At 41.7% G+C, this 26,514-nt stretch overlaps 2 protein-coding genes across 8 annotated transcripts in view; one reads left to right on the top strand and one right to left on the bottom strand.

The window, feature by feature from the left end:
- LOC144282574 (uncharacterized) overlaps positions 1–18,613 on the top strand; it is a 33,930-nt gene extending 15,317 nt beyond the window's left edge. For 2 of the 5 annotated variants that reach the window (XM_077846440.1, XM_077846441.1), the window contains exons 3-8: positions 8,363–8,451; positions 11,794–12,068; positions 12,330–12,434; positions 14,119–14,274; positions 14,961–15,066; positions 18,099–18,613. In XM_077846440.1, coding sequence (XP_077702566.1) covers positions 8,363–8,451; positions 11,794–12,068; positions 12,330–12,434; positions 14,119–14,124 — 475 coding nt within the window. In that variant the 3' untranslated portion in view covers positions 14,125–14,274; positions 14,961–15,066; positions 18,099–18,613. The remainder of the gene's footprint in view (positions 1–8,362; positions 8,452–11,793; positions 12,069–12,329; positions 12,435–14,118; positions 14,275–14,960; positions 15,067–18,098) is intronic. The other 3 variants (XR_013351071.1, XR_013351070.1, XR_013351072.1) reach the window with 2 other exon arrangements.
- TMEM131L (transmembrane 131 like) overlaps positions 1–26,514 on the bottom strand; it is a 162,252-nt gene that overhangs the window by 75,584 nt on the left and 60,154 nt on the right. For all 3 annotated transcript variants that reach the window (XM_077846435.1, XM_077846436.1, XM_077846437.1), the window contains one exon: positions 4,577–4,645. In XM_077846435.1, coding sequence (XP_077702561.1) covers positions 4,577–4,645 — 69 coding nt within the window. The remainder of the gene's footprint in view (positions 1–4,576; positions 4,646–26,514) is intronic.

Raw genomic sequence — 26,514 nt, 5'->3', positions numbered from 1 at the left:
ATACTTTAAACCTAGAAAGTGGGCAGACCAGGTGGCTCAGCGGTTTAGCCACCAGCTTCAGCCCAGGGCGTGATCCTGGAGGCCCAGGATCCAGTCCCATGTCGGGCTCCCTAAATGGAGTCTGCTTCTCCCTCTGCCTCTCTCTCTTTCTGGGTCTCTCATGATTAAATAAATAAAAATCTTTTTAAAAAAAATAAATAAAAAATAAAATAAAATAAACCCAAAAAGCTGTTGATGTTCATTAAAGTTAAAAGCAACAATGATTAAATCCTGCTATTAATAAAGCATTTAATTCACACGTCAAAAACTGTTAAAAGAATTCTTTCTTTTATGAGGCACTTAAGCCAACGAATGGTAACACCTCACTGACTTTTGCGTTAGAAGAATTCAACCTGCATAGGCCATTAAATGCTTGCAAATATACAGAGTAGGAACTAGGAGCTCGCCTGACGGGGCTCTAATTCAAATGAAAATATGTTTAGATAAAGAAACTGCACTTAGAAAAACCCAGTTTTTTAAAAGTTTCTTCTCTAAGTAGTAAGTTTAAGATTGGGGGAATGGATTTCAACTCACAGAGAGACTATTAAATCTAAGGAAAGGAAAACTTAATTGGTGCTAAAGACCATTCTTCTGAGAAGAAGGTCAGCAGCACTTTCTAGCGCTTGCTCTTATCCATTTAAATCATGAGTCCTTTAGAAAATTCTGATGAAATCTTTGGATCTTCCCTCCACAAAGAGACACATACACACAAGCTTTAGACATAATCAAAATATTCGTGCACTAAGGTAAGAATGTCTGCTTTCCAGCAAACACCCTAACTGATGAGGACATTCATGTTGACTCTTCCCTTCCTCCTCTTTCCACCTGCAAGGCTAGCAAAGGAATGTAGCTAACTTCTGACCCACCTACCTGCCAAGTTCTCTAGAATCATTTCCCTCTGATTCCTACCACCTGATACCAAATTCACTCTCACGTCATAAACAGAGTCACAAAAATTCCACTGAAGCTGTTTCTCCAGTTTTAAAGCCCTCAGTGGCAGGGACCCAAATATACAGCTCTCCTTAATATGGCCTAGAAGTAAAACTGTATCTAAATTCAGCAAAAATTCATCTCAATTATACTTGTATTTCTCTGATTTTATTCTGAGTTCTCTAATACTAAGAGATGTGTGTTTTAGGGAAAATGAAGTACATACTGTCCTGTGTACAATGGGATTTCCAAACTACTGTATCATTGCCATCAAATCCCTCACATTCCTCTTCCAGCTTTTCTTTTCCCTTTTTTTTTTTAAAGTAGGTTCCATGCCCAGCATGGAGTCCAATGTGGAGCTTGAACTCATGACCCTCTAATCAAGACCTAAGCTAATATCAAGAGTCTGATGCTTAGCCAACCGAGCCACCCAGGCACCCTACCTCCTCCTACTTTCAATCACAAGTATTAACTGAAGGTTTAATACAGCCAATGTGTATTTTTATTTTTTTTTTAATTTTTTTTTTTTTATTTATTTATGATAGTCACAGAGAGAGAGAGAGAGAGGCAGAGACACAGGCAGAGGGAGAAGCAGGCTCCATGCACCAGGAGCCTGATGTGGGATTCGATCCCGGGTCTCCAGGATCGCGCCATGGGCCAAAGGCAGGCGCCAAACCGCTACGCCACCCAGGGATCCCGCCAATGTGTATTTTTAAAAATAAGCACTAATGTGATCAAAACCTTGGTTTTTTTTTTTTTTTTTTTTTTTTTTTTTAGCGTTATCTAATATGACTAAAATTTTTTTATACTACCATAAGCATAAAGGGTCACCTCAGAGAGCCCTGTCTTGGGAGTACCAGGCTCACATTTCCCTTTTCCCTCCATTAAGTTAAATAAATAAAGACCTCATACTTTTAGGTTTTAGGTAAATAATACAACTCAATATGCAAAGTTACTACTACTTATCCTCAAAGCTTTATATCCCACTCATATCATCAGAATATAAGATTTTTAGTTTAAAAAAATACGTATGTTTCCCAAACAAAAACACATTAGAAAATCAGACTTCAAACTGCAATTCTACAAGGTCCAGTGACTGCATCCACCAGAAACCTCACCAGACCTAACACAGACCTAGTTACCACTGTGCTATTTTTATTCTATTTTTTTAATTCTATTTTTAAAAGTGTTATGAGGATAAGAATTTCCTTCACTAGTGACAACTGGAAGATACTCTATTAATTTAATACTACAAAAGAATGATTAAAATCTCTTATGAATGATTAGCACTTTTTAATCTCAGGACCAGTGGAATATTAACCCTTACAATAAACCCTGAGACGTGGGCAGAAGGCAGGTGAATAACATGATCCTGATTCTGGATCCCAGAAGAAACCAAAGCTATGAAAAAGGGTGGGGTTTGCCCAAGGTCAACTTTGAAATAAACAATAGCAAAAGCTGTACAAGGGCAGTGAAGAAATGAGAGCTCTGCCTGAAGTTTGAATATACTGCCTATAAATTAGACCATTTATTAAAAGTAAGGAAAAATTTGACTGATTTTAGAAGTGTTCTAATTTAGACTACAGTTATCGAGATTTTTAAAAAACTTTAGCAAAAATAATTTATTCCCATAATTATATCCCAGAGCTCACTTATAAAAAAAAAATAGCATGGTATGTGCTGGCTTAGAAATCAGACTTATTTAAAAAAAAAAAAAATCGGACTTATTCTATTGCTTTTAGTGAAATGCCCTTGGGCAAAATACATTACTGCTCAGCAACAAATTCATGAGCATCTGTAGTCCATGCTCAAGTAGAGAGAGATTTGAAAATGACACACATGAGACTGTCTCTCTCTCTCTCTTAGATAATACCGCCCACCCATTATTCCACTATCCTTCCAGGATTGACAGGAGACACAACTGACAAGAGACACGATTGTACTTTGAGAAGTATAAAATACTAGATAAACAAAAATGAATCATCTAAAGGTGATTCAAGTCTAAAATGTAGCAACCTTTTCAAATAAAAGATTTTAAACATTTGCTTTTCAACCTGCTTCCAGTTATCAGGACCAGAATCTGATACATATAGCTAATTAATTTTTTTAGCCAATGTACCCACCCATCCATGTGCCCTGATTGCAGGATTTTTATCTTACTGAATTGTAAATATATCATAGACAGTCAGTGTCCTATGAACTGGAGTTATCCTGATCTAACTGTACTTACTATTATCCATCTTATTATATTTAGCAATCTGTGACATATATTTTTTCTTTTCCATATTTTTATTTCGTTAACATACAGTACAATCTCATGCAATATGTATTTTTAAAAGTAGGTCCTGCATTAAAATTCTTTAGAATAAACACTCTTCACCAAAGTGATCTCTCAGAATCTCAAACCAGTGAGGTTTGATCATAAATGCAGCTTCGAATGTTTCTTTACCTAAGAATAAAAATGTACAAATTCAAACACAAAAAAGCAGACACCTAGAATCTTGTAAAGTCAGCAAGAGCCCTTCCCACTTTTCTCTCTTCTTCCTTTTACAAGAATCTCCTTTAAAAGCTCAACAAGGTACTTTAAATTTAAAATTCCTTCTCCTTCCCTGCAGCTCTAATCTTTTGCTGATCAGAAGGAGAGGGAAAGAAGGAAATCCAGATGAATAAAGGAGAGCACACCAGGAGCCCACCACTAACTCACCCCAGATGCTCTCCTAGCACCATGCCTACTTCATTCACCTAACTTTTCCTGTAACTCAAAAAAGTTCTTTGTAACACTGCAGTGATGTTCCAGGCTGCTGAAATAAGCAGAGCTTTGACATCTGAAATACTTTTACTTCCATACTCAAATCTCTACAAATGTGAAACTGTATCTCTTCAGTGCTGATATATTCTGCATCCAGGGAGTTTAATACCTGAAGTTTCAAACTTCAACCACTTTAAGTGTCACAGCCAAAAAGAGTCTTTAAATTCTCCCCTTCTGCACAGCATCACTCTTCTCTTAACTTCTCCCAGTTCCCAGATTCGTCCCTCAACCAACACTCAGATCACATCCCCTTCATCCTAACAGTTCTGAACACGATGTAAGTAATTACAGCTTCTATGCTGTTTTCCCCACTTAACTCATTTCCAAAGTCTTAATTGTAGCAACTAACAGTTGTACAGTGCAATTCTGAATCTCAAAGCATAGCAAGCAGTAAAAACAAGCCAATGAATCTAATGAAAAGAATTCAGAAACCATAAATATTTAGTGTTTTTCATTATAAAATAACCTGATTTGTTATAGAAAAACAGGGACTTAATACTGACTTCTTATTAAATTCCAATCACTATAAAATATTATAAAGTGTATTTATTAAATATTGGTGAAATGGCTAACACAACCTTACACTCTCCTTTTCACAAAAATATTCCTTTTAACAAGTCCTAGGATCAATATACCTCATATTACTAATATACCTAAAAAGTATTTAACATTTTATATATAGATATGTGTTATATAAAAATATATTTATATACATTAATATATTTTAAATATATATGATATCTTGAAAGCAAAAAATGCAAATAAAGTTACTAAAAATTATAAAGAAAAGATACTTACTGAATCCCGAAATCCAGAACTGATGGCTGAAAATGTAAGCCCTTTCCACTAAATAGTTTGTCTGAGAAGCTAAAAAAGAAAAGAAAAGACATTATTTTTTGTTTTGTTTTGAAATTTGAATGCTGAGTTAAAGTATATTCTTAGGCCAATGGCTCTTACAAGCTATCATTTTACCCCCTCATAGATGAGTCTGAACTAGATTTTAAATTTAAAAAATTGAATTACTGGAAGTCTAATATAATTCTACAGCTGCAAAAATTCAAGATACTTTTAGATTATGGTTAGTATAATTCATATCAAATGTACAGATTCTGTAAGCATTCAACAAATATGTGCTTGCTTCGGCAGCACATATACTAAAAAAACAAATATGGGGATGCATTTAAGTTTTAATAGGCTTCATTTCTAGATGCATTCAAATAACATGACTATTTTCATAAACTTCAAATAAAGACATACATGTAAGGTGAGTGGAGTGAGGGGTTGGGAGGGAAGGAGATTTGGCCTCTAAATTAGCTAGACTATTTATGATGGGGAGGGGAACACAGCCAGGGTTGCCCCTAAAGGCTGAACCCATCATCAAATCTGTATTTTTAAGAATAACTATCACATAAAAACCCACATGGCAGGTCATACTTTCCACAAATGTTAATCATTACAATGATTTTTCTTCAGAGTCAAGACAAATTAACATACCAAAAAACATATTTAAAAAATAGAAGAAAAAATGTACAGGTATAACATACATAAACATACTTAAAGACATAAAATACAGAATGTGTGTATGTATATATATGTGTGGTATATTATGTACACCAAGAAACTATCAATGATCATATGACATTTTTTTTTAATATTTATTTATTTGAGACAGAGCTCTTGTATCTTGGGGGCAGGGCTTGTGGGGGAGGGATAGAGAGAAAGAATCTCAAGCAGACTCCCCACTGAGCACAGAGTCCAACTCAGGACGTGATCTCACAACCCTGAGATCATGACCTGGGTCAAAAACAAGAGTCAAACGCTAAACCAACTTAACCACCCAGGGGCCCCCGGTCATGTGACATTTTAAAAGCCATGTAATCCAAAATATTTAACTGAAAAAGCCCCTAAATGTAACATGTGTAGCTGCTTTCAAGGACTCCAGCAAGCTTTCCAAAATACAATCATTCCATTGTCTCCTCCCACCACCTAGCACTCCACCAAACACGGTCCCCAGACTGGTTCAGGAGTAGACGTCGGAGTTTCTGAGCTGCTGGCCAATAGAAGCTTTGTGACCTTCAGCAAGCCCACCTCCCATTTTTCTTGAAGTCACAAACAATACACAGACCAGAGAACCCCTTCTAAAATCCTCATCTGATAGGAAGAATCCTGGCTGCAATCTTTCCTTCCACCCTCCACTTCTCTGCCTCTAACTAAATCAAGGTGACAGCTCAGTCTCCATCTGCCCAGCCTCTGCCACTTCTCCACTTGCATTGAACTTGAGCAGAGAAGAGGTATGCTGTTTACTGGTCTCCCTCCAACCTCAAAAGGCCAGGACTAACTCCAAGACTTGTGTACAAAAAGGTCACCAACACACCTAGTTGCCTCCAGAAATGTTCTGAAGAACCCCCAGAGGTGATGGATGTCATGCACCACAGCCACTCACTCCAGATCGAGCTGGCCAGGGCTCAGCATTCCAGAAGAAAAAGAAAACAGGCAATTTCACATGCCAAAAATTATGTTAGAAAAGTCAGGCTACTATATAAGTAATAAGTAAAATAATTAAAGATAGTCTCTTCCTGTCTTGTACACCCAAAAGTGGATTTATCATTAGATTTCACACCTAATTTCTGAATGAAGGCAAGGTTTTAAGTATTTAAGTAATTCACTCAAGATCACAGAGCTACTAAGAGTCAGAGCCAGAATTCCAATGCAGATCTGCTGAGGTCAGAAACATGAAGCTGGTATGGAGTTCAGGCCTACCCAAGTTCACAGGAACCTACCCAAGGAACCCAGGCAGTCTAGCGGCTGGGTGAGAGTTTGGGCTTCAGAGCTCAACAAACTCGGATTCCAGGCCCAAGGCCACCACTCTGTAGTCCCGAGTGGGTCAATCACTTAACTTCTCAAAAGTCTCAGCCTTACTATCTTAAAATGAAGATGACAACAGATATCTACCACATAGTTATCCTGAGGTTAAAATGAGATAATAATGCCTTTGCTTCGTGCCTGGCACAGAGTTAAGTGCAATAAATATTAGATCATGTTACTAAGAGGAAGACTGTCATCTAACAAGAAAAGTAATGAGAACAGATGGAGAAGCCAATTGAGTTTGAGTCAGAGCTGACTTGGGGATTTAAAAGTCCCAAACGGGCAGCAGTACTTATCTCTGAATAGAACAAATGAAATCTAAACCAGGGCCATCTCATATCATAACAGAGATTTCTAAATCCCACAATCAGGAAGTTTTACACACCTAACAAAAATCAGATATGTAAGGTCCAACCTAAAGTAATAAACTAGACATAACCAGAGTTTCTTTAACTTCAAAGAAAACTCTATTTCAATCTCATTATGGAGAAGTAAAACCATGTCAATATTTCTGCCTAAAAGTCATAGAACAGATTCATTTTTCTCTTTGGTCAGTTTCGGCTCACTTGACTTTACAATTTTGAAAAGGAGACCAAGTTACACGGAGATTTAACATCACTAAGTTAAAAAGTTGGTTCCCAAAGAACCCCATCCAAGCAAGGAGAACACTTCAGAAAGTTGGGCTGGGCTGGCGGCACTGAGCAGGGGAGTGCGGAGCATACAGCAAGGGAGGTGGGCATGAACAGTGAGGACAGGAGGGTAGCCGACAACGAGGCCTTACTGGAGGATGAGAACACTGGGACGGTCCATGAGCCAGACACCCACCACAACACACCGTGACACGAGTCTCACGTGCCATGGGTCTGTGCTGGGCCTTCCCCCTAAAGGAACCTAAAGGTTGAACCAGTTTGTGCAATTTGTTTTTTATTTTATTTTTTTTAAAGATTTTTTTATTTATTCATGATAGAGAGAGAGAGAGAGGCAGAGACACAGGGAGAGGTAGAAGCAGGCTCCATGCAGAGAGCCCGATGTGGGACTCGATCCTGGGACTCCAGGATCATGCCTTGGGCTGAAGGCAGGCACTAAACCATTGAGCCACCCAGGGATCCCCAACAAAACCATTTAGATGTAGGTACGGTCTTGGACAGTACTCACACACATGCACATGCCCTCAAATATTTGTTAAAGACTGAAGGGGGGAAAAAGGCAGCAAACTGCCAAAATTTAGCCAACCATGGACATCAACAACCATCCTCAAATGTCAGTGGTAGCTAAGAAATTATACTGTGTTTAAAGACGCCAAAGTTTTCATTTCCAAATCGATGACATCAAAGTAACTTAAGCTTTACGAGCTACAGCAATAAAAGACAAAGTTCCTTCCCTTTTCTCCTTTACTCAAAAGTCAGCATTAACCTTTTTGCATGTGTGCTCTTAATAATGCGGATGTTTCTTTTATGTCCCAGTTCACCTGCCTCCTTCCCTCTAAAGAGTCCCCTCATCTGGCATAAAATAAACTCAGGCATCTTGTAAACACAAATGCTAAATTCATGCCACATCTCTCCAGTGTTCACTCCTCCCTCACCAGTTAAGATAATTCTAAGGAAAAGCCCTATATGAGAAGATAAAAATAAAAAAGGAGCACAGGGAGAAGAAATAGAGGTGACAGTAATCTGAGGTGAAGGGGCTCTTTATATGGACCTGTCCCACACTCTCTCGTAGCCCTTCTGAAGACACCGGCCTTCCACAAAGAGCTGACTCTTCCCTCAGCGTTGGGACATGTGGACGAGGCATTCTACACACGCTATTTGGTAAGAGTATCACTGCCTGAGATTATCTGACTTCTCCTCTTTTGTCTTCTTCTCTTTTTTCAGAAACTTCAGGTAACTTTTTTTTTTCTCTATATGTAAGACAAAGAAACAGTTCCAAAAAGAGTGGGTAGTACAAGAGAAAAGAAATTTCTCTGGAAATGAGAAGAGCTTGGTCCAGGTCCCAGGTATGATATGCGTGCCCATGTGACACCAGGCTTCAGTTTCCTCCTTGGCAAACTGAAGGGGCTGGACTGGACTGCGTGGCCCCGAGATCCCAAGAGGAGCGTTCAGATGCCCAGACTCTGTGTTCCTAGGAAAAGGAAATCTATCTGCCAATATCAGACACACCCATTAAAAAATTTCAGTCCGGTGACTTCGATATGGAAATGAATTAACTGTAACAAACTGTTCTGGCCATTCAGAAATGTTATCTGACCAAATCATCCCAAGCACAGTGCTCCACCTCTCTGGAAAGGAGCAATGGGGTCTAGGAACTGCAGACCCAGGCTCAACAGCTCTTGACAATTCAGGAAGAAGCTGCTACACCAGGGCAGGTGGCTAGCTCTAGGAAGAGTCTCCCCATCAAGGTTACAATCCAGGAAGCATCCCAACTCACAAAACTCAAAGATCGAGAAAGTTCAAAGAAAGGAACAGAAATGTCTGGAAGACTCAGGAAAGGCTTGGGGCCGGGGGTGGGAGGAGACAGGGGCCTCAAAGAACAGTTAACTCAAATGGAAACTGAGCTAAGGGCAAGAGGGAAGACACAAAGGCTAAGGAAAGGCTAAGACACACAGGCCACGTCTAGAGAACCCCATCCAAGCAAGGAGAACACTTCAGAAAGTTGGGCTGGGCTGGCGGCACTGAGCAGGGGAGTGCGGAGCATACAGCAAGGGAGGTGGGCATGAACAGTGAGGACAGGAGGGTAGCCGACAACGAGGCCTTACTGGAGGATGAGAACACTGGGACGGTCCATGAGCCAGACACCCACCACAACACACCGTGACATGAGTCTCACGTGCCATGGGTCTGTGCTGGGCCTTCCCCCTAAAGGAACCTAAAGGTTGAACCAGTTTGTGCAGAAGATGGCCTGCAGAGGCTATTTGTAGTCCCTTCTGAACAGGTAACCCTCCACCCTCCCTTCACCCTCTGACAGTCATTTGACAGTGACTCCTATAGGGAGGATGGAACTGCCCGGTTGGTTTCCCATATTCCTCAATGGACTGGTTTCCATCCGCCTCAGAGCCCCAGCATCTATGGTTCGCCGCCTTTTACATGCAGACTCTTCTAATACCTCGAGAGAGCAGCCATGGCCAGGCTTCCACCACCCGATGAGGACAAGGACAAGAGGACCGGCTTCCCACACATTTCACGAACCCTCTCTGCCTCAGAAAGGTAACAAGAGACTGGAGCAAAACAACACTATTGTCTAGACTCTGAAGTCTTCACGGAAAGACATGCTGTGCTACTGAGCTACTTACTGGGCCTGCCTTATGACAGTCGACATCATCATCTGAGCACTACAAGGTGCTTTTGTTCGGCTCTTACTTCTAACTTAAAAAATACTTCACCCAGAAGTTAATGGCGGGAAGATAGGATAGACACAAGCAAGGCTACTCAAGTTAGAGCTGCCAATCTTCCTGGCATAGTACTACTGGCAAAGAACCACTTAACAATGAAAGCAGGAGGGCAGCCCGGGTGGCTCAGCAGTTTAGCGCCGCCTTCAGCCCAGGGCCTGATCCTGGAGACCTGGGATCGAGTCCCGCGTCGGGCTCCCTGTTTGGAGCCTTCTTCTCCCTCTGCCTGTGTCTCTGCCTCTGTGTGTGTGTGTGTCTCTCATGAATAAATAAATAAAATCTTTAAAAAAAAATAATTAAAAAAAAAACAATGAAAGCAGGAACCAGTATTTTTCTCCCATTGAATCCCCAAGGGGGGTAGGGGGAATCATTTGGTTGGACATGATTTTTCTAGCTTCTTCTAGTACAGGAGCCTCAGACTTCAAGGTCAAAGTGAAAAGGAAAATCCTGGGAGCAGTACTACCAGTCTGTCAGAGGTGCTCTCACTGATAATGAGATATGCAGCGTTTTAAACCAGCCCTGCACACTGCTGGCCAGGCCTGCCCAAGGCCAGAGCGGATGTCCGACATGCCGATCTGTCCCACGAGTTGTGAAGGGACAGATCTGTCCCCATTCATAGCTCCCGCGGATGAGGTGTTCCTTCTCTCAAAGACTAATGCCCAAGAGCCCCTTTCTGGATAGAACCTGGGCTGATTCTAGGCTCTTACCCATCCTACCCTCTCCAGGATTCTCAGCATCCCCTCCTGTGCTTTCTCCTCCACTTATACACATGAGAGACTCAAGCTCCTGTCACTTGAGAACACTCTTTGACCTTCATCCTTCCAACTGTGAGTGAAAGTGACAATGACAGGAACTACACTTATTGAGCACTGACAGTGTACTAGATGTTGTGTGCAGCACTATCCCATATAATCCTAAGAACCTTGTGTGGATACCATTGTTATCCCATTTCCACACCCAAAGAAACCGATGTTTTGAGGGTTTAACGGGAACAAGCCCCTATGCTACACTGCCTCCCATCCGTGCCTCTGATGTCCTGCCCCCTCACTCTACCAAAAATGCTTTTCTGAGGTCACTGGTGAGGACAAGCTGGGAAGGCAAGTGCTGAGGTTACTCAATCTCCCCACTGGCTCCTCTCCTGAAGTGCCCCTCCTTGGTTTCTAGGAAATCTTGCCCAGTCTCCCTCCTCCCTCTGTGCTGTTCCTTCTCATCTCCGTGCCAAGCTCCTCTCTCCCACTCTACTGACCCCTCAGCTCTCCCTAAAGTCTCACTATGGCCAGTCACACTTACTCCCTAGTTTCAACTGTCACCTACTGGGGGATGCTTCCTCTTTGGACATCTGTTATTTCTTTGCCCAGCATGCAAATTTCCTTACTTCAACCACAGACTTCCCACTACTACCCTTCCTGGATTCTGGAAGGGCCAGTTACTAATTTTTCTAAGCCCTGCTTATAGCCAGGATGCTGGCATGTGACCCAGACTTGGCCAGATTCACCTGCCTGAAGCAGAGCATCAAGAGCTGGTGCCATGAGGAAGGAAAGAAAGTGAGAATGGTTCTGGTCACAACCACGGCAGTCAGGCAGTGGGGTACATGTCAAGGACAGAAGTGTTCTGGGCATCTGCTTCCACTGCACAATTCTAGCTGTGGTTCTATCCTGCTAAGTCCCCTCTTCTTTCTTTGTTTTCTGAGCCTGGTTCTTCAGTCTTCCTAGAGATTCTGAGAGCTGCCCAACATCTTTTCAATACATTTCTTTTCTGCTTAAATCAGCCAGAGCTGGCTTCTGTGGTTTGACTGATTCATTTCCCAAGACTGTGTCTCTGTGGCCTGGACCACTCTGCTGGGCTCCTGACTCGGGTTTCCAAATGTACCAGACACCATCCCGCAGATGGCCTACAGGCACATCCAAATGGAATCCATGGTGGAATTCAACATCTCTCTCAGACTCCCCATTGGATCACCAGCACTGGACACTAGGCCCCCTCATGCATGGTTTTGCTTGCTGTGGTTTCAGTTACCTGCCATCAACCACGGTCCAGAAGCAGGTAATTATTCTTCTGATATACGCTTAGAAGGTCAATACTAGCCATTATAATGCTAGGTCAAAAAGCCTATGCCATTTACCTCATTAGGTAGACATTTCACATCTCTCATCATCACAAGAAGGGTGAATGCAGTACAATAAGTATTTTGAAAGAGATCACATTCTTATAAATTTTATTACAGTACATTGTCATAATTGTTCTATTTTATTATTGTTATTAACCTGCTACTGTGCCTAATTCATAAATTCAACTTTTTCATAGGTATGCACGATTACAGAAAAAAAAACACAGCTGATCCTTGAACAACACAGGTTTGAACTGCATGGGTCCACTTATACATGGATTTTTTTCAATAAACACAGTACTGTAAGTGAATTTTCTTGCTTATGGCTTTCTTAACATTTTTTCCCTCTATCTTACTTCAAGGTAAGAATACAGTATAGAATACATACAACATACAGAATGTATTAACTGTTTATGTCATTAGTAGGGCTTCCAGTCAATAGTAGGCTATTTGTAGTTAAGTCTTGGGGGAGCCAAAGATATATGTGGACTTTCAACTGCATAAGGAATGAGTGCCCCAGCCCCATGCTGTTCAAGGGTCAACTGTATAGACAGGGCCCAATACTATCTACAGTTTTCAGGCATTCACTGGGGTTCTTGGAATTTATCCTCAGAGGAGACGGACTACCGTATGCCTATCTTGGTGAATTATGGCCTCCTACCCCGCCCAACCTGGAGACTTGTAGAGCTTCTGACTCCTGTACTTAATTCCCCTTGCAATGGATGCTGAAATGACACATTCACACCATTCAAATCTGTCCCCTCCTTCTAGTGGCACTAACAGGACTTTATCTTCAAAAGGCATTTGCAATACTGTGATTTGTCAGTATTTATTTCTCATATATATTTGGTCTTTATCCACAATTCATGGCTCACAGCTCCCAGAACTCTTAGAATTTCCTGCGTTAAGGGTGATAAAGGAGTCTTTTGTTATGTTAATGAATGGTGGACCTCAATCAAGGTGAGCGGCTGTTGCCATGGGAACCAACCTTGTGATTAGAGACTTAGAATTTTCAGTCACCACCACCCACCCCCCAAACTCCTCTGGGCAGGGAGAGGGGTGGGGCTGTAGGTTGATTCAGCCAATGGCCAGTGACTTAGTCTATCCTTACTATGTACGAAAGCCTCCACAAAAACCCAAAGAGATTGGTTCCTAGGGCTTCCGGGTTGCTAAACAGGTATAGGTGGTGGAGGGGCAGAAAGAGTGGTAGTCTGGAGAGAGCATGGAAGCTCAGAACCCTTTACCCGGACCTCACCCAATGTATCTCTTCATTTGGCTGTTGATTCATACACATCTTTTAACATATCCTTCAATAAACTGGTGAACCTAAGTGTTTCCCTGATTTCTGACAGCTGCTCTAGCAAATTAGTTGAACCTAAGGAGAAGGTCAATAGAATGGCCAATCTGCACCTGTCAGTCAGAAGCACAGGTTAACAGTCTGGAACTGGTGACTGGCATCTGAAGTGGAGGGCCAAGTGGAGAGGGCAGTCTTGTAGACCTGACCCCTTAACCTGTGCAATCTCTGAGTATGCAGTGTCAGAACTGAGTTGAATTCTTGGACATCCTGCTGGTGTCCTAGAATTGTTTGGTGTTTTATGTAGAGGAGCCCCCACACACACTGAAATTGGGTCTGGGAACCCAAAAAGAACATGACATTTGCATTCCAAAGAATTTTAAAAATATATTATTACATTTATTCATACCACAGTCCACATGCCATAAAGAATTCCTTTAGTTAAGTCATTAAATTTGCAAAAACTTCTAAAAGAAAAGGCAGAATAAATAAATAAGTGAAAGAAAAGAAAAGGCCAGTAATTAAGCCCATGTTTCTTAACTCCTGTTCCAACTTATGCCTTAGCGCAATGTTTAGCTTTTCATCTATGGTTTAAAGATTTAACATCTTTTTTCTAGATTCTACGATAAGTTGAAATAATTAAATGTGATTTTTAAATCAGAATATAAAATGCATTGTGCTCAACCTTTCAGCTCTAGGACAACAAGTTAGGATGAAAAAGGAAGTCTCGAAACAGCAATGGAGTTGGCCAGATGCTACATATCAGAAGCAGAAGCTGAGGCAAATTCACATGAACACTAAGCGAATGTGGAGATTAGGGATGAAGGACTTGCCCTTCTCAATCACAGGTAGATAGTGCAAGTTCCTGCAATATACCGTGGCTATTTCTAGAAAACCAACTTTGAGCTCCCAGAAGTGTCCATGTAACTTTAGATACTGATACTAAAGTATACTAGTATACTTTAGATACTAGTTCTCTGAACGTGAACCAGCTATTTTTTTAAAGCTCATCTATAACCCTCTAAGCAACTGGGTAGGTATACTTATTCACATTATAAAAGCAGCAATGCCAAATCACACTGCCATGAATTTCTTCAGCTGTCCTGCATTAAGATATTACAACAGTCAAGGCTGTTGGACCCAAGCCTCCAGAGATGAATAAAGGGCTTACAATCTTGTATATAATACAAAGAGGAGCATAGTCCATAGGAGGAGGAAAATGATGTAGAGCAGGTTAGGAAAAGTGTTCTGGAAGAGGTGGCATGGGGTGGGGCTTGGAAGGCTGGATGTGCTGTCTCCCGGTGAAAATGGAAGAGGCATTCCAGACAAGGGGAGAAACAAATGGAGGACACAGACTATAGAAAAGCAAATAAGGTAAAAACTGACATACATAAGGTAATTTCTTAGAGTTTCTTGGTAGGATGAAAGAATAATCCTGTATCACTTCACATCCCAGAACAACATTTAATTCAAACATGATGAACTGATCTTTTTAATTTTTTAAATTAAAAAAACAAGTTTTTATTTATTTCAGGGATCTCTACATGCAACATGGGGCTCGAACTTATGACCCAAAGATCAAGAATTGGATGCTCTACCGACTGAGCCAGCCAGGTGTCCCAATTTTTTAAAAACCCAATGTGAGTGATATATCAAAATGATCTTCAGCCAATTACAAAGATTATTAGCAATACTGTCAGAAAACTCTCAAGAAAAATTTCTATACTTAAAAACTGTTCCTTGAACAGCCAGCCTTGTGGCCTTCTTGGCCAGAGCAAGTGAAGAACCTCCAGTGTTAGCTTCCTGGGAAGAGTACGGTGATTGTTAGTCCTGTACAATACTAACTCGTGTGTCCTGGCATTCCTGTTTCTTACAATACCTGGACGACATGTCATTATGCAACAAGATCAAGTCTTCTTTAAAAACAAAACAAAAAACTACCCTCTGAATATTAAAAAAAAAAAATTTAGAGGATTTTTTGGACTGTCAAGCTGTCCACTAAGCACACTGGGCATACACCACACACTTGCCTACAGAGCATAACTTACTACTGCCAAGCTCACTTCTTGTATGATATAATCCCACTGTCAGAATAGCTTAAAAGCTGATTTTTCTCATGTGAAATCCAAATAATACTGACACTGGAGAAACTAGACTAGAATGTTCCCAGAAAGACAAGTACTCCTTAATACAAATCAGAGGGGCTGAGTTATTTTTTTCCCTAGGGATTGGGGTGGGGAGTGGGGGTAGCTTAAAAATGTGTTATGTCAAAAACAATCTTCCCTTGAGAAATAATGGTAAAGTTTTCATGGTTTCTTTCCCAGGGTTCTGTGTGACAGGGATTGTTCTACATCCCTTAATATGCCCCCTCTCCCTCTTTCATATATTTTTTTGCCGGGCACCATTCCCAGGCTCCCTTGCAGCTGGGTACAGCTATAGGACCAAGTTCCAACAAATGGACGCTCAGCTCAAGTATTGTGCAGCAGCTTCCAGGAGCCCTCTGGCTCTCTCCTTCATCCCTTCCTCTCACCTGCTGCCATGAACACAAATGTCTCCACTTGCATCCTGAGTACCAGGCCCAGTACCCTAGGGAAGAAAATGTGGTGATATGGAGGGAGCACAGGTCCTTAAGACTTCCTGGAGCCTGAGGATGCAAAAGGTCATACTTGCACAGAAGGAAGAAAATTTTATCTTTCATTTTTATTTTTTTGCTGTATTTTTACTTTATTTACTTAAAATCAATTAATTAACATAGAGTATATTATTAGTTTCAGAGGTAGAGTTTGTGATTCATCAGTTGTATACAACACCCAGTGTTCATTATATCAAGTGCCTCCTTAATGCCCATCATCCAGTTACTCCACCCCCCAGCAGCCCTCAGTTTGTTCCCTACAGTTAAGAATCTCTTACCGTTTGTCTCCCTCTCTGTTCTCATCTTGTTTTATTTTTCTTTCCCTTCTCCATGTTCATCTGTTTTGCTTCTTAAATTCCACATGAGTGAAATCATGTGGTATTTGTCTTTTTCTGACTGACTTATTTTGCTTAGCATAAAACCCTCTAGGTTCCATCCATATCATTGCAAATGGCAAGATTTCATTCTTTTTGATGCCTGAGTAATAGTCCTATGTGTGTGTACGTGTGTGTGTGTGTGTGTGTGTGTGTACCACCATCTTCTCTACCATTAATCTATTGATGGACATCTGGGCTCTTTCCATAGTTTGGCTATTGTGGGTGTTGCTGCTATAAACAATGGGATGCACATGCCCCTTTAAATCAGTGCTTGTATCCTCTGGATAAATATCCAGTTGTGCAATTGCTGGGTTGTAGGGTGGCTCTATTTTTAACTTTTTGAGGAATCTCCACATTGTTTTCCAGAGTAACTATATCAGTTTGCATTCCCACCAACAGTGTAAGGGGGTTCCCCTTTCTCCACATCCTTCTCAACATCTGCCATTTCCTGGCTTGTTAATTTTAGTCATTCTGACTGGTGTGAAGTGGTATCTCATTGTGGTCTTGATCTCTAGTTTCCCTGATGCCGAGTGATATTGAACATTTTTTTGGGTGTCTGTTTTCCATTTGCATGTTTTCTTTGAAGAAATGTCTATTCATGTTTTCTGCCCATTTTTTGAGTGGATTACTTGGTTTTTTGGGTGTTGAGTTTGATAAGTTCTTCATAGATTTTGGATATATCTTGTTTTAAACCACTAATATCTTGTAACTCTGTTATCTAAAAACCTAATTCTAACTGAAACAGCTTCTCACCCTTTTTCTTTAAAACATTTCTCTCTCTCTCTTTTTTTTTTTTTTTTTAGATTTATTTATTTAGTTGAGAGTGAGAGAGAGCATGAATGGGGGAGAGGGGCAGAGGAAGAAGACGTGCTCCTGAGCAGAAAGCCTGATGCAGGGCTCAATCCCAGGACCCTGGAATCATGACCAAAGGCAGACATTTACCCACCTGAACCACCCAGGCACCCCTCACCCTTCTCAAACACTGGAAAGGGGCCACTGCCAAACAGAACTAATACTATGTAATTTCCCATCCTTCTAACCTCTGCTGACCCTCAGAGATGAGCTCCCAGTGGCATCCCCTTCCATGTGGCCCAGAACCATAGCTTCCCAACGAATCAGAAGGCTACATGGTTAAGCAATACAAGTAACCCAAACCTGATGACAAAACAAAGAAAATTTTAAGTAAAGAAAGGATAGCTCCTGGCTGCCTTTCACTGGGAAAAGTCACTGGTTGTGGTAGTAAGCTCCTGGTGGCTTTGTTCACAAGCTGTTGTAAACTGAGAAATGCTTGTGTATGAACTGCATTTAGGACTGGGCACACAGGAGCTACCTTCGAGTTTAGAACCTATGGTTCTGCTCCTGACCACACAATGAAGGAACAATTTCATGCAGGGACCTGAGAGATCTCTGTGAGACACTTCAGGAAACCCAAGGTAGGAAGGTGTTCCACACTTTTATGACCACAGCAGAAACATAAGAAGTGCTAGAAGGGACACACAGGTGATGTCCCCACCTGGCCTTGTAGGAATAAGTCCTCAAAGGGGCCTTGCCCATAATAAGAACCCATTTACACTTCAGTGAAGGTAAGGAATAAAAATTATTCTACTTTTCAAAGGCACTTGAAACACACTCAATTATTGATATGCACTGCCTCCCTCCCCAGGGGATGGATGACAGGAAACCTAGAATGGAAAGCAACTACCTTCCTGCTCCACTCAATGTCCTTCAACACTATGACAAACTACACAGCTCTTGCAAAACAAGAAGAGGAAGAACGGGTGAAATGGTATCCGATTTCCTACTCCATCTTGGGAGGAAGGAATCCAAGGGACAAAAAGGTTTTACCAATGAAATAAGTTTACAGCATTCCCAGGGCCTACAGATGACTGGATCCCAATCAGAAACCAACCCACAAGAGGAGAATTAACTAGAAAGAGAAGTGTAAGAGATCGTCTACTGTTCTTGTAACCAGAATTTCAGTTTCTACTACTGTAAAATTAAGGCAGGTAGGTCCACTGTGAGGATTAAATGAAATTTGTATGGAAAGAGCTTGCAAAGCACCCAGCAGAGTGTTTGCCCAGGTTGTAGAGAGAGGAGTGTCAGTTCTAAGATCAGCAGAAAAGCAAAATAAGGAAGACTGATATTCTGATTTCCACTGACTCCACAGAAATAAATCAGGACAAGGCTAGAAAGTGTCTGTTTTCGAATTTAATTTATTGGGAGGGAGACAGGGAGGAGATGGTGGGGGGGGGCGGTTCAGGCAGGCAGAAGGCCTCCAACTTAATTCAAGGGAGCTGACAGCTCCAGGCTGCACTCCCCTGGAACAGCAGCACAAGTAGCTGGAGCCTCCCTTTCAATCCAGCCCAGGGAATTTAATTGTTCTTAATTATACAGGCGCCACTCATATGCAAATAGTGCATGAAGAGTTTTCCTTTTAAATTGTAATTTTTCTTTCAAACCCCTGAGGCACTGAAGTGTTATTGCTGAAGATGTCACAAGAAAGAGTGGCCCCGTGGTCCCTCAAGCCCAGGGGAGAGGCCCCTCTTCACAGGCCCTCCTCCCTCCCTTTGTCTGGCCCTGCAAGCTTGCTACCCTCCCACTGGTCAGAACTGACCCAGCCTTGCAGCCCCAGCTCCGTCTCTAACATCTCCCCCTCTCCTTCCAGCATTCTCCATCCCCAGACAAAGCACAGGAGATGAACCCAGCGCAGACTCCAGGGCCCAGCAGACAAGGGAGGGGAAAGCAAAGATCTGCTGGTGGCAAAGCTGTCTTACCCACTCAATCCTTTTGTCAAGGCACACCAATTGCAAAATAAGCGGAGCTCCCTAACAAAAATTTTGTGGGTTTTTTTTTTTAAGATTTTATTTATTTATTCATGAGAGAGACAGAGAGACAGAGAGAAAGAGAGAGGCAGAGACATAGGCAGAGGGAGAAGCAGGCTCCATGCAGGAACTCAGGGATGTGTGACTCGATTCCAGGACTCCAGGATCACGCCCTGGGCCGAAGGCCGACGCTCAACTGCTGAGCCACCCAGGCGTCCCAAAATTTTGTTTTGAAAATAATAATAGCACCGTGAAAAAAAAAAAAAAGCTGCTAACAAGTAAATAAAAGGAAACAAAACTGTCATGTGCACAATGACTACAACTACAGAATACACAGAGGAACAGGAGAAGACAGTTACCAAATATTAACGTTAGGACGGGTGGGAAGTCGGTAACATCTCCCTCTCCCCGGATTATCCAAAACCGCTAAGCGGTTCTGTGTCTCTGAGAATATTAAAATTTTTCAGTTATGGGCAGCCTGGGTGGCTCAGCGGTTGAGCGTCTGCCTTTGGCTCAGGTCATGATCCCGGGGTCCTGGGATGGAGTCCCACATCGGGCTCCTTACGGGAAAGTCTGCTTCTCCCTCTGCCTATGTCTCCGCCTCTCTGTGTCTCTCATGAATAAATAAATAAAATCTTTAAAAAAAATTTTTTTTCAGGCAGCCCGGGTGGCTCAGCAGTTTAGCGCCCCCTTCAGCCCAGGGCCTGATCCTGGAGACCTGGGATGGAGTCCCACGTCGGGCTCCCTGCATGGAGCCTCCTTCTCCCCCTGCCTGTGTCTCTGCCATTCTCTTTCTGTGTCTCTCATGAAAAAATAAATAAAAATATTTTTAAAAAATTTTTTTCAGTTACATGCTTTTAGAAAACTCAAGAGCAATAAGAAGGCACATTCTTCTTAAATATAATGTCATCATTTTTAAAATCAATTCAAATTTCCACTTTTAGAAGTTATTTAAAAGCTAACATTTCAATTCCAGAAGACTTGGTTGGTACTTTGCTCTATTTCCCTAACTCACCCATTATACTTTCCAGCCCCCCAGAGGCTCCTCTTCCTCCACCACATCTTCAAGACTGAGACCCCTAAGCTGCCAGCCTTCTCTCTCCCTCCTGCAGGCCCTCACCGGCTGATGTATAATCTCAGAGTCCCAACATCACCCCAAACTTACACCTCTGGCCCAGCCCTCTCCTGGATTGCAGCCCTCTGGCTGCCCACCCACAGGTCAACTGGAGGTCTGTAAGACATTAAAAAAAAAAAAAGTCAAAAAAAAAAAAAAAAAAAAAAAAAAAGTCTAAAACAAAACTCCTTACCCCAATTTACTCCATCGATAGCCATCTCAGAGCCCAGTTGTTGAAGCCAATAATCTTGGAATCACCTCGGACGGTTCTCTACCTTATACCCCACATCTTGTGAGCTCTGCTTTCAAAGCATATCCAGAACCTCAGACCCTTACCACCCTCGTCACCACGTTCTGGATGGTCAGAGGACCCTCGTCTCCCCGATGTCTTGGTGACCAGGTGCACGGCCTCAACTGCCCTCCCTCCAGTCTAGGCTCCAAATCAACCTTTATAAATCTAACTCTGATCCTGTCCTGTGCTCGGCTCAGAACCCCCCCAAGCACTGCCTACTTCAAAGTTCTCAGGCGAACCTGCTGGGCCCTCCCAGTGACCTCACTGCCTTAGACTCCCGCCCCTCCTATGCACAGGGTCAGCTCTGTGATCATTCCAGGCCTAAGTTCCCACCTTAAAGTACCTTGGTACTAGCTGCTATCAGAACATTCTCCTCTCACACAGCTTCATGGCAAATACCCTTACCTCCTCCAAATCTGTACAAAATTCCTTCCTTTGAATAAGCCTCCACACCCTAAAGACAGCCCCCAACCTACCCCCAACCCTCATCTCTTCCCTTGACCTAGTTTGCAACTTCCTCCATACCACATACTGTCTTCAAACATCCATGAGTTTCAGTTGTTTATTGTATTTAGGTTTGCTGTCTCATTCCCGTAACCAATTTGATGGCAAGTTCCACCAGGACAGGGATTTTGGTCTGTCTTGTGTGCCAACGTGTCCCAAGTATTTAGAGAACGGCTGCTGAATAGGACTTGTTAAGTAAAAGAAAACCTTTTCAGCTGATGCCATGGATTTAGAAAATCACAATTCAGGCCTCAGAATATCTTTTTAATTATCCAGCATAAAGTCAGCCTCACCATAACACAGCAGTACCACAGGATTATTTTTTTTTAAGTTTTCTAAATTTTGATTTAAAGCTTTACTGAATCTAATTTTAAGAGAAGAAAGAAGAAAGAAAGGAAGAAAGAAAACAAAAGAAAAGAAAGAAAAAAGAAAAGAAAAAAGAAAAAAGAAAAGAAGAAAAGAAAAGAAAGAAAAGAAAAGAAAAGAAAAAAGAAAAGAAAAGAAAAGAAAAGAAAAGAAAAGAAAAGAAAAGAAAAGAAAAGAAAAGAAAAGAAAAGAAAAGAAAAGAAAAGAAAAGAAAGGTAGGGAGCAAACTATGTATAGAACATACATGTCAGGTAAAAACCCATGTCAGGTAAGTTATATTTTTTATTCATCTTAGAAAAAAAAAAAGTCAGGCCTAGTCACATCAAGAGAATACAAATTAGAGTGACTTACAAAATCACAGATGCTATAATTGTTAAGAAAATGTCAACACAACAAAGAAATTTTAAAGAACCGAACCTACTAAGGAAAATACGGCAGTGGTTCAGGCACTGAACGTCACAGAGAGGTAAAAGCCAGCACCCCAGGAGACCCGCTTTGTTAACCCCTGGCTGTGAAGAATCTTTCAGAAGCAGCATCCGGGGCCTGGGCCTGGTTCAAATCTCAGATGAACCATCTGAATCAGCATCACTAGTTACTACAATATGCCTGAGATGGTTGCTTTGGTCTCACTGCTTAAATGAGTAGATTCATAATCCCAGAATGAAGAAATAAAAACCTACAGTATTTATAAAAAAACAGTTACACAAAAACCAAGGCAAGCTGAGGTGAGCCCTGGCACCTGACCCTCAGCCTCACTTCCAACAGCTCAGCAGCAGCCCCGGACCAGCACCAGTGGGGAGCCGATGCATACCCCAGCCCCACACCAGCCCCACACCAGCCCCACACGAGTCCTCTGGCTACCAGGGGGGCAAATGTGGTCAACATGGAGATCAACATCGGCGAGATGGAGGGAGAATCCTTAAATCCACTCACTCCTTGAACCCAACAACCCTCCTTCCAGGTTTTAAGAGCTAACAAATGTCTTTTAATGCTTAACCAAATGATTAGAGTCTATCACTTGAAGCTGAAAAGGTCCCAGCTAGTAGTTAGATAAACCCAGTTACTAACATATAATTCATGAGGTTAAGTCCAAAAGTCAGAAAAGCAAGTAACCTTTGAAACATTAAATATATTTTATAACTGTTTATAAAAGCACATGCTTTCTGAGAAATAGGATGATTCTGCAGAGGGCCTAAGAAAATCTGCATTCCCACCAAAAAAACAAAAGCAAAAAAAAAAAAAAAAAAGCAGAAACAATATCTCTTAAAAAGTGCAAACTATGTTTTCTTTATAAAAGAACCAATAGCTTCTTTTAAGAGGGACAGAAATGTTCTAAAATTAGATTGTGGTGATGGCTGCACAGCCCCAGAGATAAATCAAAAAACAGTGAACTGTGTACTTTAAATGGGCGAACTGTACGATATATGAATTATGTCTCAATAAAGCTGTTATTTTTTTTTTTAAGAACCTATAGCAACCACACGGTGCCAGCCTCCTAATTCAATACTTCTGTCAGGATTCAATGCAGCAAAGGAAAGAGGAGGCCACTTCTGCAGATGCATCTTCTCAAACATGCACCCATACAAGCCCTACAAGCTCATTTCCTTTCTGCACGCAGATGCCTCTTATACATAATGAAAATGCCATATGCAGATGCATTTGATTAGCGCCATCCACATTTCCCATCATTATGCAGCACTTGGTGAGCTGCAGTTAATTCCTGCCTATTATCCAAGTGCAAAATTATTCTGCCTAATTTCAAGCAGTCTGGCAGCTGCAGAGGAAAAGGAGTCTTGCCCGTCAGTGGAGGCCCGTTTGACATATAACCCCCGCTGTTACAAGGCCTCCAATCATCTAGGGCTAATCAATTTCAATCAAGTAGGCACCATCCGACCACAGAACAATGGTGACTTCCTTCATCTGTTAGCATGGACCTTCAAAAAGCCAGCATGAGAGGATGAACGAGAAGGGCAGAAATCAGGACTGGTGTTTCTCTTTTCTTTGGGGGGAGGAAGGCACAATGCGGGGGTGAAGAAATCAAAAGCAGAACGAGTGTTTACACCAAGACATGTTCTCTCCCCTGCCATCTCCCCAACCCCGTATTCATCTATATGGACATGTGAGCCCTGATCCTTAAACCACCTGGCCTCCAGAGCTCAATGAACTCTAAAAACTACTAAATTATTCTGAATTTGCCAGTTCTCCAAATAATCCTTTGACCTCTCTTCTGAGGAGGCATTTCCGTATTTTAAATAGCTTCCATTGTGATCTTCCTTTAACTATAAACAGAGGTAAGAAAATACACTAACAACATTTTATACAATGAAATGGAAGTATTATACTGTAAAATACCATATTGATAACAAGAAAATACTATACTCAGTTGTTAACTTTCATTAGAAACAACTCAATTTTTATCCTATATTCAGTAACACTTCAGAAATATATTTCTTTCCTCTAGTTATAACAAAAGAAGGAAATCCTGTACACTCCACTCGAGAAATACTAGCACATTCTGGCAGTAGTCACAGAGCTAATCCCATTAAATTCAAGAAAAGGTTAATCCTCAGCAGTGGAATCTTTCAAAATGTGTAACTCCTAAACATTTCCTCCCTTTAAAAAAAAAAAAGGATCATCATGAGGCACCCTGGTGGCTCAGTCAGTTGAACCCCTGACTCTTGGTTTTAGCTCAGGTCATGATCTCAGGGTGGTGAGACCAGCCCTGACATCTCTGCACTCAGCCGGAATTGGCCTGAAGATTCTCTCTTCCTCTGCCCCTCCCCTGCTAGCATGGTGGGCATGCAAGCACACTGTCTCTCAAATAAACAAATCTTTAAAAAAAAAAAAAAAAAAAAGGATTATCATAAGCATAGCTCATAGAGTCAAGAAATGAGTCCACTGGTATTCAATTTACCCATGTCTCAGAGATAACCAGGAACAGCTTTTTAAAAATATAGACTTTAGGACTCCATCACTTCTTCCTGAATCAAAATCTCTGGGGACAGAGCCTGGAAACCTGCACTGTGAGAACAGCTCCCTTAGGCAATCCCACAGTCCTTGCACCCATTAGGAAAGCGGTAGCACATGCATTTCAGAACTACAGATCCACCTATCTATCCCTCTGCTGCTCATTCTGGGATCCTTCCAGGGATACTTCTGTTTCCAATCAGCTCATTCATTCTCACCATAAAATTCTTCAATCTCAGAATCAGGTTGCAGGAAACAAGCTAGCTATTTTAAAGCAGAGAGAGATTTTAATATAGGGAATTAGATGCTTATGAGATTGCTGAAAGGTTCAAGGGAGCAGCCTCTCTGCTGGGCCCTCCAGAAAGGACTCCCAGAAAAACAGGAACGCGACCCAACCAAGGATACCGGCACCTCTGCCACACTGGGAAGCTGTACCACTTCAGGAAGCAGTCCTGGAGCTGAGTCAGGAACATCCTGTCAGCTGTGATCGCAGGACCTGAGAGTTGCCCCTGCCACCACTGCTGGTCCTATGCCACATATCCACTAAGTCAAATCAAGGGAAGAATCATTCACTTTTTGCTACATTCCAGAGGTTGAACTTCCATAAGCTGAATGTGCTTCTGATGCTACTGCCCTGAACAATGGTCACAAGAGGGCAGCCTGGGTGGCTCAGCGGTTTAGTGCTGCCTTCAGCCCAGGGCATGATCCTGGAGACCTGAAATCGAGTCCCACATCGGGTTCCTGCATGGAGCATGCTTCTCCCTCTACCTGTATCTCTACCTCTCTCTGTGTGTGTCTCGCATGGATAAATAAATAAAATAAAATAAAATAAAATAAAAAAAACAAAAAAAAACACAATGGTCACAAGAGCCAAGCCCAGCATGCCAGCCTCCCCTGAACAAAGGACCTCAACTCTGCAACAGACTGATGCAGCACTCACCTATTCCACAGTCCTTAACACTCTCACATCTCCCTCACCAACAGTACTTCCTCTGGCCTTTCTTCTATTTCCCCTTCCTGGGGGGACAACTGCTCATTCAGATCCCAGTACTGTACCTAGTATCTTCTGAGCTTCTTTTTTGATTCCACTCATAATACAGCCCCAGCCCATCTAGGTCTTCTATAAGGTCCTTAGTTTTATCATCCAATAAACTGGATCTTTGCCCCCAAGTCCCATCATTCACCAAATTAATGCCACTTGAACTAAACAAGACAGGATGAATAAAAAACATACTCACACCACCTCTACAGGACAACTCCAATAATCACATTATCAAGATCTGCCCAAATGCAACCAGTATTTTTTACACAGTATTTTCTAAACCATATGTCCAACACAGCATAAGTGCTATGAATGCATAAAAGTCCCTGACCACAAGGAGTTGGTATTCTCAGAAGAGCAGCAGAGACCTAAGAAAAAAGAACAGTAGAGACAGCAAGAATTTTAGGTGCTTACTAGAATATTTGACACCAGTATTAACTATAAACTACTCAGATTTGAAAGAATAATGTTTGTTCCTTCCTTAAAGCATGCATGAGGTCTCGTGAAATGAACATATGGTACCATCTTGTGTAACAGCCCACAGTGTCCATTTCTGCAATCAGATCTTACTTAATACAATACCACTGTGTGACTTCAAAACACGAGCATATGTGAATAACAGAAAACCTCCCAGAGTTACCTGGCCAGGGTGAGGAGTGAAGGGAGATCTTTAAAGCAAAGAAAATCATTCCTAACACCAAGGAGCCAGGCCAGAGAGCATATTACAGTATGTCAGATATACACGCAGCCTTAATTTCTTAATTTATTTTCTCCTGTGACTAAACTACTTTTACTCCTAGATTTAACATATTTGGTAACATATTTGTGCTTGCATTAAGATGCACACCCCCACCCCTACCCCCCACCGAGGGATTCAGTTTTCTCTTCTCACTGGCTTTTCATATCTTTTGGCCTACTGCCTTCCAAAGCAGCAGCATCGGTTTCTAAATAAGAAGTCCACATAAGTTCCTC

Source organism: Canis aureus, chromosome 13 (genome assembly GCF_053574225.1).
Source record: "Canis aureus isolate CA01 chromosome 13, VMU_Caureus_v.1.0, whole genome shotgun sequence".
NCBI classification, from domain to species: domain Eukaryota; kingdom Metazoa; phylum Chordata; class Mammalia; order Carnivora; family Canidae; genus Canis; species Canis aureus.
The sequence above is the reverse complement of the archived record's forward strand: the minus strand, read 5'-3'. Positions and strand labels throughout refer to the sequence as shown.